The following is a 14,355-nucleotide window of genomic DNA, read 5'->3' as shown; positions in this document are numbered from 1 at the left end:
AGAGAATATAGTTGTAGAAAGTAATGGAATGGTAGATCTGGATAAAGAACAGGATTTTGTGGGGATATTGAAGATGGCTTTAAGACTTCTCTTTGAATGGAGTTTTACTTTCAAGATCAGATTTAAATTGTTTAAAAGAGAACTAAGGGGGCAGCTAGGTGGCGCAGTGGATAAAGCACTGGCCCTGGATTCAGGAGAGCCTGAGTTCAAATCCGGCCTCAGACACTTGACACTTACTAGCTGTGTGACCCTGGGCAAGTCATTTAACCCCCATTGCCCCGCAAACCCCCCCCCAAAAAACAAAAAAACAAACAAACAAAACAACTAAGTCCATAAGGATAATTAACATTAAAATCCCCAATAAGTAGCCATTTGAATTCAGTTCATATCCTTATTCCTGATATGTTTTTACAGAGAGTCTCTCATCTCTTCACCACAATCTGGGGAGGGAAGGTATGCTTATTTTACTGTTGGGAAGTTGGAACCCAGAAACATAAGTAGGCACACCCAGGGGCACACAGTCTATGATTCTTTTTTTTAATTGAATTTTATTTATTTTTTTGTAACATTTTAACTTCAAAACTGTCTCCCACCCTCCCATCCCCCAAATAGAGGCCACCATTTGAACAGATTTATAAATATATGTAAGGGGCAGCTAGATGGCGCACTGGTTAAAGCACCGGCCCTGAATTCAGGAGTACCTGAGTTCAAATCTGGCCTCAGACACTTGACACTTACTAGCTGTGTGACCCTGGGCAAGTCACTTAACCCCCCTTGCCTGCAAAATAAAAAAAATGTGTATATATGTATATATATATATATATATACATATGTGTGTGTGAAACTATACTATATATACTTTTGTTTATCAGTTATGATTTTTAGTCATGTTATTTAGACTGCATTATCCCACTTAGTTGCAGAAATTTTTATGTGACCCCAGGTATATCGGTATATAAAATAGGTATATGTAAGCTTTTACTGTTGTCAAATTTTTTGTAACCCCCACATTATTATGCAACCCCATATGGGGTCTAGACCCACAGTTTGAGAAGCTTTGCCTTTACCCACAAGCACTGCCACACCTTAGACCTTATCATCACATGAAAATGCTTCGCCTCCAACATTTAAATTTAGAAATTCCCCTGACCTGTGTCCTCATACACTTCTGCTTCTTCACAACCTTATTCTTATTGAACCTATTCTTTATCCCATTTTCCCAGTCCATCAACTTCTCATGGTTTCTAATTCCTCTCTATCCAGCTTGATGAATTATTTCAGTTATATTCTTACTAGTACCCTAGAATTCATAGTCATAGGATTTAGAGTGGTAATGGATGTTAGCAGTCATCCATCCCAGTTTTATAGATTGGGATCCCACTAATCCCTTCATCAGGAAACTGGATCCTGGAGAGGTGAAGAGACTTGCCTAAGGTCAGAAGAACTGAGTTGCATCCAGGTTCTATGACCCCACATCAAGTGCTTTTTCCACTGTATACCACCTTATATAGCACCCCCAGTGACAGCTAGGTGAATAAAGGGCTAGGCTTGGGGTCAGGAAGACCTGAGTTCAAATGCTGCCTCAGACAGATGTTTGTTGACCTTCAGCAGTGTGACCCTAGGCAAGGCACTTAGCCCTGTTTGCCTCAGTTTCCTCATCTGTAAAATGCGCTGGAGAAGGAAATGGCAAACCATTCGAGTATCTCTGCCAAGAAAACCCCAAATGGGGTCACAAAGAGTCAGATATGACTGAGACACCTGAACAACAACAACAACAACAACAGCAACAACATAGCACCCTCAGGGACCTTCTACTGCCATCCTTTTTCCAATATCTGATTGGATTTCTTTGCCGTCAGTTCAGGATGCTGAATATTGCTGGAGAAAATAATGTAATTTTCAGACCAAACAATGTGTTTGTCTTCCTGTACTTATTTATTACAAAAGAGAGATATATGGCCAGGATGAGGGATAAAGGCTGGGATGGGGGTGGGGGTAGTGCTGGTGGTAATCACTGGGAAAGGACAGGGATATAAAAGGAGAAAATAACATCAATAAAATATTTTTTTAAAACAAAGAAAATCATGTAACCTTGCTGACTTTTTCCATTGCAAAATTTTGCTGACTGACCTTAGGTAGACCCTCTATGCTGATCCATGGGTCTTGTTTCATCTCAATTCATCTTTATTGATTCCAGTATAACAGCCTTTTTTATTTTGGTTTGGTTTTTTTAGGTTATACAGTAGAGTCATGTTAAACATTTCCACATTAGTCATGTTGTGAAAGAAGAATCAGAACAAAGGGGGAAAACCATGAAAAACAAAAAGCCAACCAAAAAAGTGAAAATAATATGCTCTGATCTGCATTTAGACTCCATAATTCTTTTCCTGGATGTAGAGAACATTTTCCATCATGAGTCTTTTGGAATTGTCTTGGATCATTGCATCGCTGAGAAGAACTAAGTCCATCATAGTTGATCATTGCACAGTGTTGTTATTGTGTACAATGTTCTCCTGGTTCTGCTCACTTCACTCAGCATCAGTTCATGTAAGTCCTTCCAGGTTTTTCTGAAATCTGCTCAGTTTTCAGACAAAGAAATCAAAGCTATCTAATCATATGAAAAAATGTTCTAGATCACTATTGATCGGAGAAATGCAAATTAAAACAACTATGAGAAATCACCTCATACCTATCAGAGTGGCAAATATAACAAAAAAGGAAAGTATTGGATGTTGTAGGGGATGTGGGAAAGCTGGGACACTCATCCACTGTTGGTAGAGTTGTGAAAAGATCCAGCCATTCTGAAGAGCAATTTGGAACTATGCCGAAAGAACTATAGAACTGTGCATACCCTTTGATCCAGCAATAGCACTGCTAGGTTTATATCAAAGACATTCCCAAAAAGGGAAAAAAACACCTATTTGTACAAAAATATTTATAGCAGCTCTTTTTGTGGTAGCTAAGAATTGGAAATCAAAGGAATGCCCATCAATTGGGGAATGACTGAACAAGCTGTGATATATGATGGTGATGTAATAGTATTGTGCTATAAGAAATGACAAGCAATATGATTTCAGAAAGGCCTGGAAAGACTTGTATGAACTGATGTATAGTGAAGTGAGCAGAACCAAGAGAACATTGTGCACAGAGACAGCAATATTCTTTGATATTTTTATGAATAATTTTCCATTTTCTTCATTCTTTTTTTGTTTTGTTTTGGTTTTTTTTGGGGGGGTTGCAGGGCAATGAGGGTTAAGTGACTTGTCCAGGGTCACACAGCTAGTAAGTGTCAAGTGTCTGAGGCTGGATTTGAACCCAGGTCCTCCTGAATCCAGGGCCAGTGTTCTATCCACTGCGCCACCTAGCTGCCCCTTTCTTCTTTATTATCCACTTTTGCACTCTCTATCATGGCTAGCTCCTCAAGACCTCTCTTCTCAAGCTGTCTGTATCACTACCTCTCTCTCAACAGAGGACTTTACCTCATGTTCCACTGAAAAAATTCACAGGATCAGAGCCTGGCCTGGAAGGGACCCCAGACACTATCAGTTTCTACCCCCTCATTTTATATCTGAGGAAACTGAGGCCCACAGGTGTTAAAAGACTTGTCCAAGATCATACACATTTGATGTCAGAGATAGAATCAGAGCCATGGTTCTTTCCACTCCACACATTGCCTCAGCATCATCTCCCATCCCATCCTTCTTTGTTCCACTCTCAGAGGATGAATTCTTGCCAATACCAATCTTTCTGTTGGGCTTTTGATCCCATCCCACTTCTTTCACCTATAGCATTTTTTGCCTTTTCCATCATTTCCTGTCTTTCTATAATCTTCAAGTGTTCCTTATATCCACTTATTCTTTCCTTGCTGTCTGCAAATATGCCCAAATATCTGTCACTTTTTACCTTCACGTGATCCTACCATCCATTCAAACTATAGTCGTAAATCTCATCTTCCTTCCACAGCCAAAATTCTAGGAAAAGCTGTCTATGCTTATTACCTCCAATTTCTCATCTTCTATTTACTATTTCTGTCATCGAAATCTGGCTTTCAGAAGTTGAATGAGTTACAGGAGGAAATAGATAATAAAACTATAGTGGTGGGGAACCTTAACCTTCCCCTCTCAGAATTAGATAAATTTAACCAAAAAATAAATAAGAAAAAAAGTTAAGGAAGTGAATAAAATTCTGGAAAAGTTAGATATGATAGATCTCTGGAGAAAACTCAATGGGAATAAAAAGGAATATACCTTTTTCTTTTTTTTTTTTTTAGGAATATACCTTTTTCACAGCAGTACATGACACCTACACGAAAATTGGCCATATATTAGCACATGAAAACCTTACAGCCAAATGCAAAAGAGCAGAGATAGTAAACACATCCTTTTCAGATCATAATGCAACAAAGATGACATTCAATAATGGACAATGGGAAGAGAGATTAAAATTAATTGTAAATTAAATAATCTAATCCTAAAAAAAACAAATGGTCAAATAAATAACAGAAACAATAGATGATTTCATTAAAGAGAATGACAACAATGAGACAGCACATAACATTTATGGGATACAGTCAAAGTGGTACATAGGAGGAAATTTATATCTCTAATTGCTTATGTCAATAAAATAAAGGAAAAGCAGATCAGTGAATTGGGCATGCAACTAAAAAAAACCTAGAAAATGAACAAATTAAAAACCCCCAATTAAATGCCAAATTGGAAATCCTGAAAATCAAAGGAGAGACTAATAAAATTGAAAGTAAGAAAACCACTGAATTAATAAATAACACTAGGAGATGGTTTTATGAAAAAAAACACACAATAAAATAGATAAACCATTGGTTAATTCAATTTAAAAAAGGAAAAAAGAAAACCAAATTACTAGTATCAAAAATGAAAAAGGTGGACTCACCACCAATGAAAAGGAAATTAAGACAATTGTTAGGAGCGATTTTGCCCAATTTTATGCCAATAAATTTGACAATCTAAATAAAATGGAAAATTATTCATGAAAATATAAATTACCCAGGTTAACAGAAGAAATAAAATACTTAAGTAACTCAGTCTTAGAAAAAGAAATTGAACAAGTCATCAATGAACTTCCTAAGAAAAAATCCCCAGTACCAGACAGATTCACAAGTGAATTCTACCAAGCATTTAAAGAACAATTAATCCCAGTACTATATAAAGTATTTGGAAAAATAGGCGAAGGATTCCTACCAAATTCTTTTTATGAGACAAATATGGTGTTGATACCAAAACCAGGAAGAGCCACAACAGAGAAAGAAAAGTATAGAGCAATTTCCCTAATGAATATTGATGCAAAAACATTTTAAATAAAATACTAGCAAAGAGATTACAAAAATATATCACAAGCATCATACACTATGACCAGGTGGAATTTATATCAGGAATTTGTGACTTTTTCAATATTAGAAAAACTATCAGCATAATTGACTATATCAATAGTAAAAACCAACAGAAATCATATGATTATCTCAATAGATGCAGAAAAAGCCTTTGACAAAATACAGCACTCATTCCTATTAAAAACACTAGAGAGCATAGGAATAAATGGAGCTTACCTTAAAATGATAAGTGCTATTTATCTAAAACCATTAGCAAGCATTATATGTAATGGGGATAACCTAGAAGCCTTCCCATTACAATCAGGGGTGAATCAAGGATGCACATTATCACCTCTATTATTTAATATTGTAGTAGAAATATTAGCTATAGCATTAAGAAGAAAAATAAATTAAAGTAATTAGAATAGACAATGGGGAAAAAACTATCATTCTTTGCAGATAATATGTTATGCTTAGAAAATCCTAGAGAATTAACTAAAATCTACTTGAAATTATCAACAACTTTAGCAAAATGGCAGAATAAAAAATAAACCCACATAAATCATCAGAATTTTTATATATTACCAACAAAGTCCAGTAGCAACAAAGAGAAAGAGAAATTCCTTTTAAAATAATTGTATACAATGTATAATACTTGGGAGTCTACCTTCTAAGACAAACCCACAGAGTATATGAACACAACTTTAAAACATTTTTCAAATAAAATCACACCTAAATCGTTGGGAAAATATTAATTACTCATGGATAGGCCAAGCCAATATAATAAAAATGACAACCCTACCTAAATTAAATTAATCTATTTAGTGCCATGCAATTAAACTATCAAAAAATTATAAATCTAGAAAAAATAATAAAATTCTTCTGAAAGAACAAAAGCCCAAGGATATCAAGAAAATCAATGGAAAATATGAAAGGTGATCTAAACATGCCAGATCTCAAACTGTATTGTAAAGTAATAATTATCAAAACAATCCGGTACTGGCTAAGAAATAGGGTGGTGGATCAGTGGAATAGATTAGGTACAAATTATATTATAGTAAATGACCATAGTAATCTAGTATATGATAAACCCAAAGATCCAAGCTTTTGGAAGAAAAACTCATTATTTGACAAAAACTGCTGGAAAAACTGAAAAACAGTATGGTGGAAACTAGGTATAGACCAACATCTCATACTGCACACCAAGATAAAGTCAAAATGTGTACATGATTTACACATAAAGGGTGATACCATAAGCAAATTAGGAGAGCAAGGAATAGTTTATCTGTCAGATCTATGGATAAGGGAAGAACTTAAGATCAAAGAAAATATAAAGAGCATTATAAAATATAAAATAGATAATTATGATCATATAAAATTAGAAAGCTTTTGCACAAACAAAACCAATGTAACCAAGATTATAAAGGAAAGCAGAAAACAAAGAATTTTTGCAACAAGTATCTCGGGTAAATGCCTCATTTCTCAAATTATATATAGAGATAACAATCAAATTTATAAGAATATAAGTCATTCCCCAATTGAGAAATGGTCAAAGAATGTGAACAGACAGTTTTCAGACAAAGAAATCAAAGCTATCTATAGTCATATGGAAAAATGCTCTAAATTACTATTGATCAGAGAGATGTAAGTTAAAACAGCTCTGAGGTATCACCTCAAACCTATCAGAGTGGCTAATATGACAAAAAAGGAAAATGTTGGATGTTGAATGGGATATGGGAAAACTGGGATGCTAATCCACTGTTGGAATTATGAACTGATTCAACCATTCTGGAGGGCAATTTGGAATGATGCCCAAAGGGCTTTAAAACTGGGTATACTCTTTGATACAGCAATAACACTGCTAGGTTTATATCCCAAAGACATTCCAAAAAAGATTAAATGATTTATTTGTACAAAAATATTTAAAGCAGCTCTTTTTTGTGGTGGCTAAGAATTGGAAATCAAAGGGATGTCCATCAATTAGGGAATGCCTAAACAAGCTGTGGCATATTATTGTAATGGAATATTATGCTGTAAGAAATGACAAGCAGGATGATGTCCGAAAAACCTGGAAAAACATGAACATCATGATGTATAGTGAATAGAACCAGGAGAACATTGTGCACAATAACAGCAATATTGTTTGATAAAGAACTGTGAATGACTTAGCTGTTCTCAGCAATACAGTGATCCAAGACAATCCCAAAGGACTGATGATGAAGCATACTATCTGCCTCCAGAGAAAACTGATATTGATTGAACACAGACTGAAGTATGCTGCTTTTCACTTTATTTTTAAATTTTTTTGAGTCTTCTTATACAAAATGACAAATATGGAAATGTTTTACATAATTGTACATGTATAACCTATATCTGATTGTTTACTGCCTCAGGGAGGGGGAGAGGAAAAGAGGGAGGGATAGAATTTGAAACTCAAAACTTTAAACAAAAATGTTAAAGAAAAAAAAGAAAGGAAAAAAAGAGAAATCTGGCTTTCTTCCCCTCTGCTTGACCCAAACTGCTTTCACCGAGGCCCCAATCATCTCCTTATTGTTAAATCCACTGCCTTTTTCTCAGTCTTCAAACTTCTTAGACTTTCTGAGAGATCTGACATTGTGAACCATGCACAATGCACAGTGCTAGGCATAGGTGTATGGATAGAGATCAGACCTCTCATTTCATTAGTATAGGGAACACCCATATAGGTGCTCAATAAAAACTTGGATGATTTAGTGATACATTGTGTAACTAATCTGCCTATTTACAGACTGTCTCCTCCAGAACTTCTTTCACGTTGTATTACCAGAATAATCTTCCTACAGCACAGATGTAATAATTTCTTTGCTTATAATAACACTTAAGTTGCTTCCTAATGTTTATAGATTAATGACACCAATGTAGCTTGGAATTCAAAATCTTCCATCATAATCATTTTCCAACCTAACTTTGCAGCCTTGTCTCTTCATACTCCAGGCAAACTGAACTATTCATTTCTCAGAGAAATTGGTCCTTGTGTCTGTCTCCTCTGCTTTTTCTTACCCTCTCTGCCTAGAACGCCCTTTTCCTCAATTCCACCCCCATCCCGCAACTTCTCTTGAAATTCTTCCCATCCTTTAAGGCTCAGCTTAAATGTCACCTCTCCTGTGAAGTGTTTCCTGATCCTACCATAAGTGCATCATGTCTCTGTACTCTCGTAGCACCTTGGTCATTTCTCCTTTATGGCATCTAACTCATTCTACATTGTATTACAATTGTTTGTATACCTGTAATTAGAAGCTCCCTGAGGACAGGAACAGTGTCCTCTTCATCTCTGTCTCCTCCACTTCCAGCACTCTATGCCTAGTGACATTAAGTGGATGTTTTGTTGAATAGAACAACTTATAGCTTCAGAATGTGTTTCTTGAGTTGCTTACAAAAATAAAACTAAAAGTAGGAGCCTTTGATCTTTGTAGCCGTACTGAGACATCCTTGACCATGGAATGACTGTTGATTTTTGAAGGTCCATAGCCTTTCAAATGTTGAAATGTTGGAAGGATGAAAAATAAAGGCTTAATTAGGGAAGTCTTGCTGGAGGGAGGTCAATCTGGAGACAAGTTAGTTGTAAGGAAGGAGAGAATGGACATCTCCCATCATCCCCCTTCTTTCAAACTCAGTCACTGCCTTTGTTGTGGTCCTCATTATTCCTCACCAGGACTATTTTGACAGCTTTCTAATTGAGTTCCTTGCTTTCCATCTCTCCATTTGCCAATCAACTGCCAAAATGTTGCTAAAGCTCATCTGAGCATATTACTTTCTTGTTTAGGAACCTTCACTTGCTCCCTATTGCCATCAAGAAAAAACACAAATTGGGGGCAGCTAGGTGGCTTAGTGGATAAAGCACCAGCCTTGGATTTAGGAAGACCTGAGTTCAAATCCAGCCCCAGACACTTGACACTTACTAGCTGTGTGACCTTGGGCAAGTCACTTAACCCTCATTGCCCTACCAAAAATAAATAAATAAATAAAACACAAATCCCTCAGTCTGACAATGAAAGGCCTTCACAATTTGACTGCAAATTACCTTTCTAGTATATTTCATGTTTCTCCCCTTCACACCAAGCTGACCTTACTTTCTCCAAATCTGGCATTCCATCTCCTGTATATACTATAGAGGCAGGTAGGTGGCACTGTGGGGTAAGTGCACTGGGCCTGTCATCGGAAAGATCTGAGTTCAAATCCACCTCCAGGGACTTCCTAGCCGTGTAACTCTGGACAACACCTTTAACCTCTGTTTGCCTCTGCTTTCTCAACTACAGAATGGAAATAATAATAGCACTACCTCCTAGGGTTGTTGTGAGGATCAAATGAGATATTTGTGAAGTGCTTATTAGCCCAATGTCTGGTATATAGTAGGTGATTCATGAATGTTTATTTTCTTCGTTCCTGCTGTACCCATGCCTTTGCTCGGAATGTCTCCTGAGAATGTACTCCCTTTTTTCATCTGTCTGTTAGAATCCCTAGCTTCTTTAAGGCTCAGCTTATATTCCACTTCCCATAGGTAGCCTTTCTTGATCTTTAGAGCCCTCTCTCTTAAATTTTCATGTATATATTTGTTTCTCTCTTTAAATATTGTAAACCTCCCCCCTTCCCCCTTAGTAAAATGTGAGCTTCTTGAGGGTAGGGGCTGTTGGAAGGGTTTTTTAAATTATCTTTTCATTCCCCGTGCTTTGAACGTAGTAGGTGCTTAATAAATGTCTGTTGCATTAGATGAGAAGAATAGAAAAGGCATTCTGATGTCAGGAATGTAATTTTCAATGGCAAACAAATGTGTTGCCGTGGGAGCTTCTTCATAGTAGTAGTCTATTTGCCCGACTGCTGCAACAGAGTAAACTAAATAACTTGGCTTTTCTGCCCTCAGAACTGCAATGAGGTCTGATTTCAGTCATGTCCTTGCTGGTTTACAGTTGGAAGAAAGAATGCCATTCGATCCCTTATATCACAGACACTCATGCAACTCTATGGAGTTTACTGGACTCAGAGACTCTCGCCTACAATGAATAGCAGAGACTGGAGGGACATGTACTTACTGGTTTCCTGATGGTTCAAATCGGATTTCTATCGTCACTCTGATTGACTTTCTGAAGTGTTTTTTTTTCCTTTGTTTTTTTTTAAGGTATAAAATGCATATATTCTGTTTCAACCTCAGTTTTGCCACTTTCAAGACCAAAAGGAAAATTTGTGAGGAACCTTAAGGATAGATTTCAGTAAAGTAGAATAAATCTGCTTCTGGTAAAATTCGAGTGTGTTTTCTGATAACTAATCTTCAGGGCTCTCTCTACATTTACCTCCTGTTTAACAAATCAGTCACAAAGCCTGCCTGTGGAATTTCAAGGCTTAAAAAGGTGGTTCTGAATTTGGCACGATAACTTCAAGTGTAAATGCCGATACTACTGGTTTTAGGGATAGTAACCTTGCCCTTCCAGTAGAGGCATGCTCATTTTCATATGAAAAGGGAAGAAATTTGACAGTGGGGCTATGTGGGTGTCGTGCAATTTCACTGATGACTTAAATATCACAATTCATGATTCTTAGCTGCAAAAGTGGGATTTTTAGAGGTCAAGAGTAATTACAGAGGTTGGTGTGCTGTCAGTTGAGAAACCCAAGGTGTCTTCCTTCAAGCAGAAGAAACTTCAAGGAAAGGTTAAATGGTAATGATATTTGCCCTGACTTAAGCCAGACCAGAACTGTTTGGAGCTGAAAATGAAACTGCCCCTTCTTGATCTGTCTTACCATTAAGAACACAGTTAGGGCAACCCCATTCCTGGCTGGCAGGCTTGCTGGCTTGCTTACTTTAGGAAAACATCCTCCAGCTTCACGTGGTGCCCTCAGGTAGATAGAGAATGTATGTACACAGAGAATTTTTAAGCCACATTGCTCGGGTAAGTGGATCATGCTCTGCTCTCATCCACAGACCATCTGACTGAGTTAGAGAGGATAGAGTGGGATTTTACAACTTTTGATACAGTTCAAAGCGTAGAACAGGTGTGTTCCAGCTAAGCTTTGTCTGCATAGCATTTGGGTGACATTCAAGGAAAGAACCACACCTCCAGAGAATAGAGGATGTTAGTATGCTCTCTCACACTACTCCTTGTTAGGAACTCGCCAGCCCTTGCCTTCCCTCATATAGGCTCCCATCCCGATTCCCATTCTAAAGCCTAGGGGTTTAAGCTTTGGTTTCCAGGTGGCAGTCCTTTCACAATTAAGTTTTAGTCCATGTGTGTTAGAAGCCCTCCAGACTTGAGGTTTAGTTCTTCTTGACAGACAAATGCATCATTATTTCCCCCCCACACACACCACCATCTAGATACAATGAAATAGAAAAATGTTCTCCTATGGGGCATGGTTGGTTTGAACTTGGTTGCTTGGGGGCCTCCAGGTCAGAACTTTGCCCCCAAATAAAATTCGGCAGGGTTTTTAAAAATGTATTTGACTCTGACCCCTTTGGGTTTTTATCACTTGTTGGGAACCCAGGGATTCTTATTCAGTTAAGTCCTGACTGTGAAGGCTTTTCTTATTAATTTGGCTCTGCTATACTTTAGCTTATTGTAATGTCCTTAAAAAAAAAAAAACCAAACAAAACAAAACAAAAAAACCCCAGCCCACTGTGGTGGAACCTTGAATATCTGAAGAGATATTCTTCGGTGGTTCTTTTAGGTCTGTGCCTTCAGGGTTGGCTCTCGGAAAAAAAGTATTCCGGGGATGGGGGTGTGTGTGTCTCTTAAATGTGTCTAGATCACACAAATCTAGATCTTAATTCATTTTGGACTGTTTTTAAAGAGCTGTTGCTAAATTCATAGGCCATGGGCACTTTAAAATAGAATAGTTTCAGAATCCTAAAACATGCCCTCCTTGGGTTGTGATTGGATTAAGGACTGGATCTGGAAACAGATGACCTGGGTTCACATCCTTGCTGCTGTGTCACTACTATGTGTGATCTTGGGCAAATCACTTCATTTCTCCTGAGCCTCAGTTTCCTCATTTGTAAAATGATGATGTTGGACTTAGATGGCCTCTGATCTCCCATCTACTATTCTTTTTGGTTTAGATTCATTAGGTCCATCTTTGCTTACTTGTTTACATATCCCAACTCCCTTTGCATCATATCACACAGTGAGGCATAATGATCCAAGAAGTCAGTCAGAATTCAATGAGGCCTCTTCTTTCCTCCCCCCCCCTTTTTTTTTGGTGGGGCAATGATGGTTAAGTGACTTGCCCAGGGTCACACAACTAGTAAGTGTCAAGTGTCTGAGTCCAGATTTGAACTCAGGTCCTCCTCAATCCAGGGCTGGTGCTTCATCCACTGTACCACCTAGCTGTCCCTGAGGCTTCTTCTTTTCCAGAAAAGTTATACAATGAAGATTCCTTTCAAAGGGCAGGATCGCAGGATGAAACCTGGATTTTTTCCCTTGTCTGTCTAGTCAGTGTAGAAGGTTTTCACCACCTGGTTAAACTTTATGTATTGCATAAGCAGTAGTGTTTAGAGTGGGCTGGAAAGAGGAGAAAACTGAGGCAGGGAAATCAATAAGGAAGTTATTGCAGTAATCCATATAAGAAGTGAGAATGGCTTCAACAAGAGTTTTTGCTATGTACACGTGAGAGATGTTATAGTAGAATAGCAAGACCTGGCCACTGGTTGCATGTGTAGGGTGAAGGAAAGTGAGGAAAGAATTTAGGATGACCAAACTTAAAAACCTGAGTGTTTAGAAAGAGGCTAGTTTAGAAGAGAGGTAGGTTTTGGCAAAAAAAAAAATAATGAGATTGGGGCAACTAGGTGGTGCAGTGGATAAAGCACCGGCCCTGGATTTAGGAGGCCCTGAGTTCAAATCCGACCTCAGACACTTAACACTCACTAGCTGTGTGACCCTGGGCAAGTCATTTAACCCTCATTGCCCTGCCCCCCCCCAAAAAAGATAATGAGATCTGTCTTGGACATACTGAGTTTGAGATGCCTACATCCACTAGGAAGTTGATGAAGTAGAACTGGAGCTCAGGGGAAAAATAGTGTTGGATATATGGAACTGAGAGTTATCTGCATAGAAATGATAACTAAACCCATGTGGCACAGTAGATAGAGTGCTGCACCTGGAGTTCAAATCTAGCCTCAGACCTTTACTGGATGTGTGACCCTGGGAAAGTTATTTAACTTCTGTCTGTCTCTGTTTCCTCATCTATAAAATGAGTTGGAGAAGGAAATGGCAAACCTTTCCAGTATTTTTGCCAAAAAAAATAATAATAATGGGGTCAAAAAGAGTTGACTACTACTAAAACAACTAAACAACAACAAAATAGGCATAATAAAGTTGCTGTGAGGATCAAATGAGATACTCTTTGTAAAACACTTTGAAAAAAATTTGTAAAACACCAGACGTGGTGCCTGGAATAATAGGTGCTTAATAAATGCTTGTTTCCTTCTTTCCTCTCTTCCTCCTTTCTCCCTTCCTGTCTTCCTATTCCCACGATATCTCTCACATACATTTTCCTTTTTCATTCTACAGCCGTTACCCCAGTTTAGACCTTCATCACTTCAAGCCTGAAGTATTTTAATAGTCTCCTACATGGGCTCCCTGGCCCAAGCCTTGTTGTACTCCAGTCAATTCTCTGCATAGCCTGAAAAGGGATCTTCATAAAGTACCGGGGGCAGCTAGGTGGTGCAGTGGATAAAGCACTGGCCCTGGATTCAGGAGTAGCTGTGTTCAAATACGGCCTCAGACACTTGACACTTACTAGCTGTGTGACCCTGGGCAAGTCACTTAACCCCCATTGCCCAGCAAAAACAAAACAAAACAAAAACAAAAACAAACAAAAAAAATAAAGTACCTCAGCCTTCCTCCCTTATTAAATTGCAGTTGCTCCCTATTATCTCCAGGATCTGAGATAAACCCGAGTGTTTGTCATTTAAAGCCCTTGATGGTGTAACCCCTTTCTACTTTTCCCATCTACTTATACCTGACTTGCCTCCTCAAACTCTGTGA

General features: G+C 37.9%; 1 protein-coding gene across 1 annotated transcript in view; it reads left to right on the top strand.

The window, feature by feature from the left end:
* The window catches only part of ST7L (suppression of tumorigenicity 7 like), a 67,922-nt gene extending 57,329 nt beyond the window's left edge, over nt 1-10,593 (top strand). Inside the window, exon 15 of the mRNA XM_044001734.1 lies at nt 10,497-10,593. Coding sequence (XP_043857669.1) covers nt 10,497-10,502 — 6 coding nt within the window. The 3' untranslated portion in view covers nt 10,503-10,593. The remainder of the gene's footprint in view (nt 1-10,496) is intronic.
* The last annotated feature ends 3,762 nt before the right edge of the window (nt 10,594-14,355 follow it).

This window comes from Dromiciops gliroides, chromosome 4, assembly GCF_019393635.1.
Source record: "Dromiciops gliroides isolate mDroGli1 chromosome 4, mDroGli1.pri, whole genome shotgun sequence".
Lineage (NCBI taxonomy): Eukaryota > Metazoa > Chordata > Mammalia > Microbiotheria > Microbiotheriidae > Dromiciops > Dromiciops gliroides.
The sequence above is the reverse complement of the archived record's forward strand: the minus strand, read 5'-3'. Positions and strand labels throughout refer to the sequence as shown.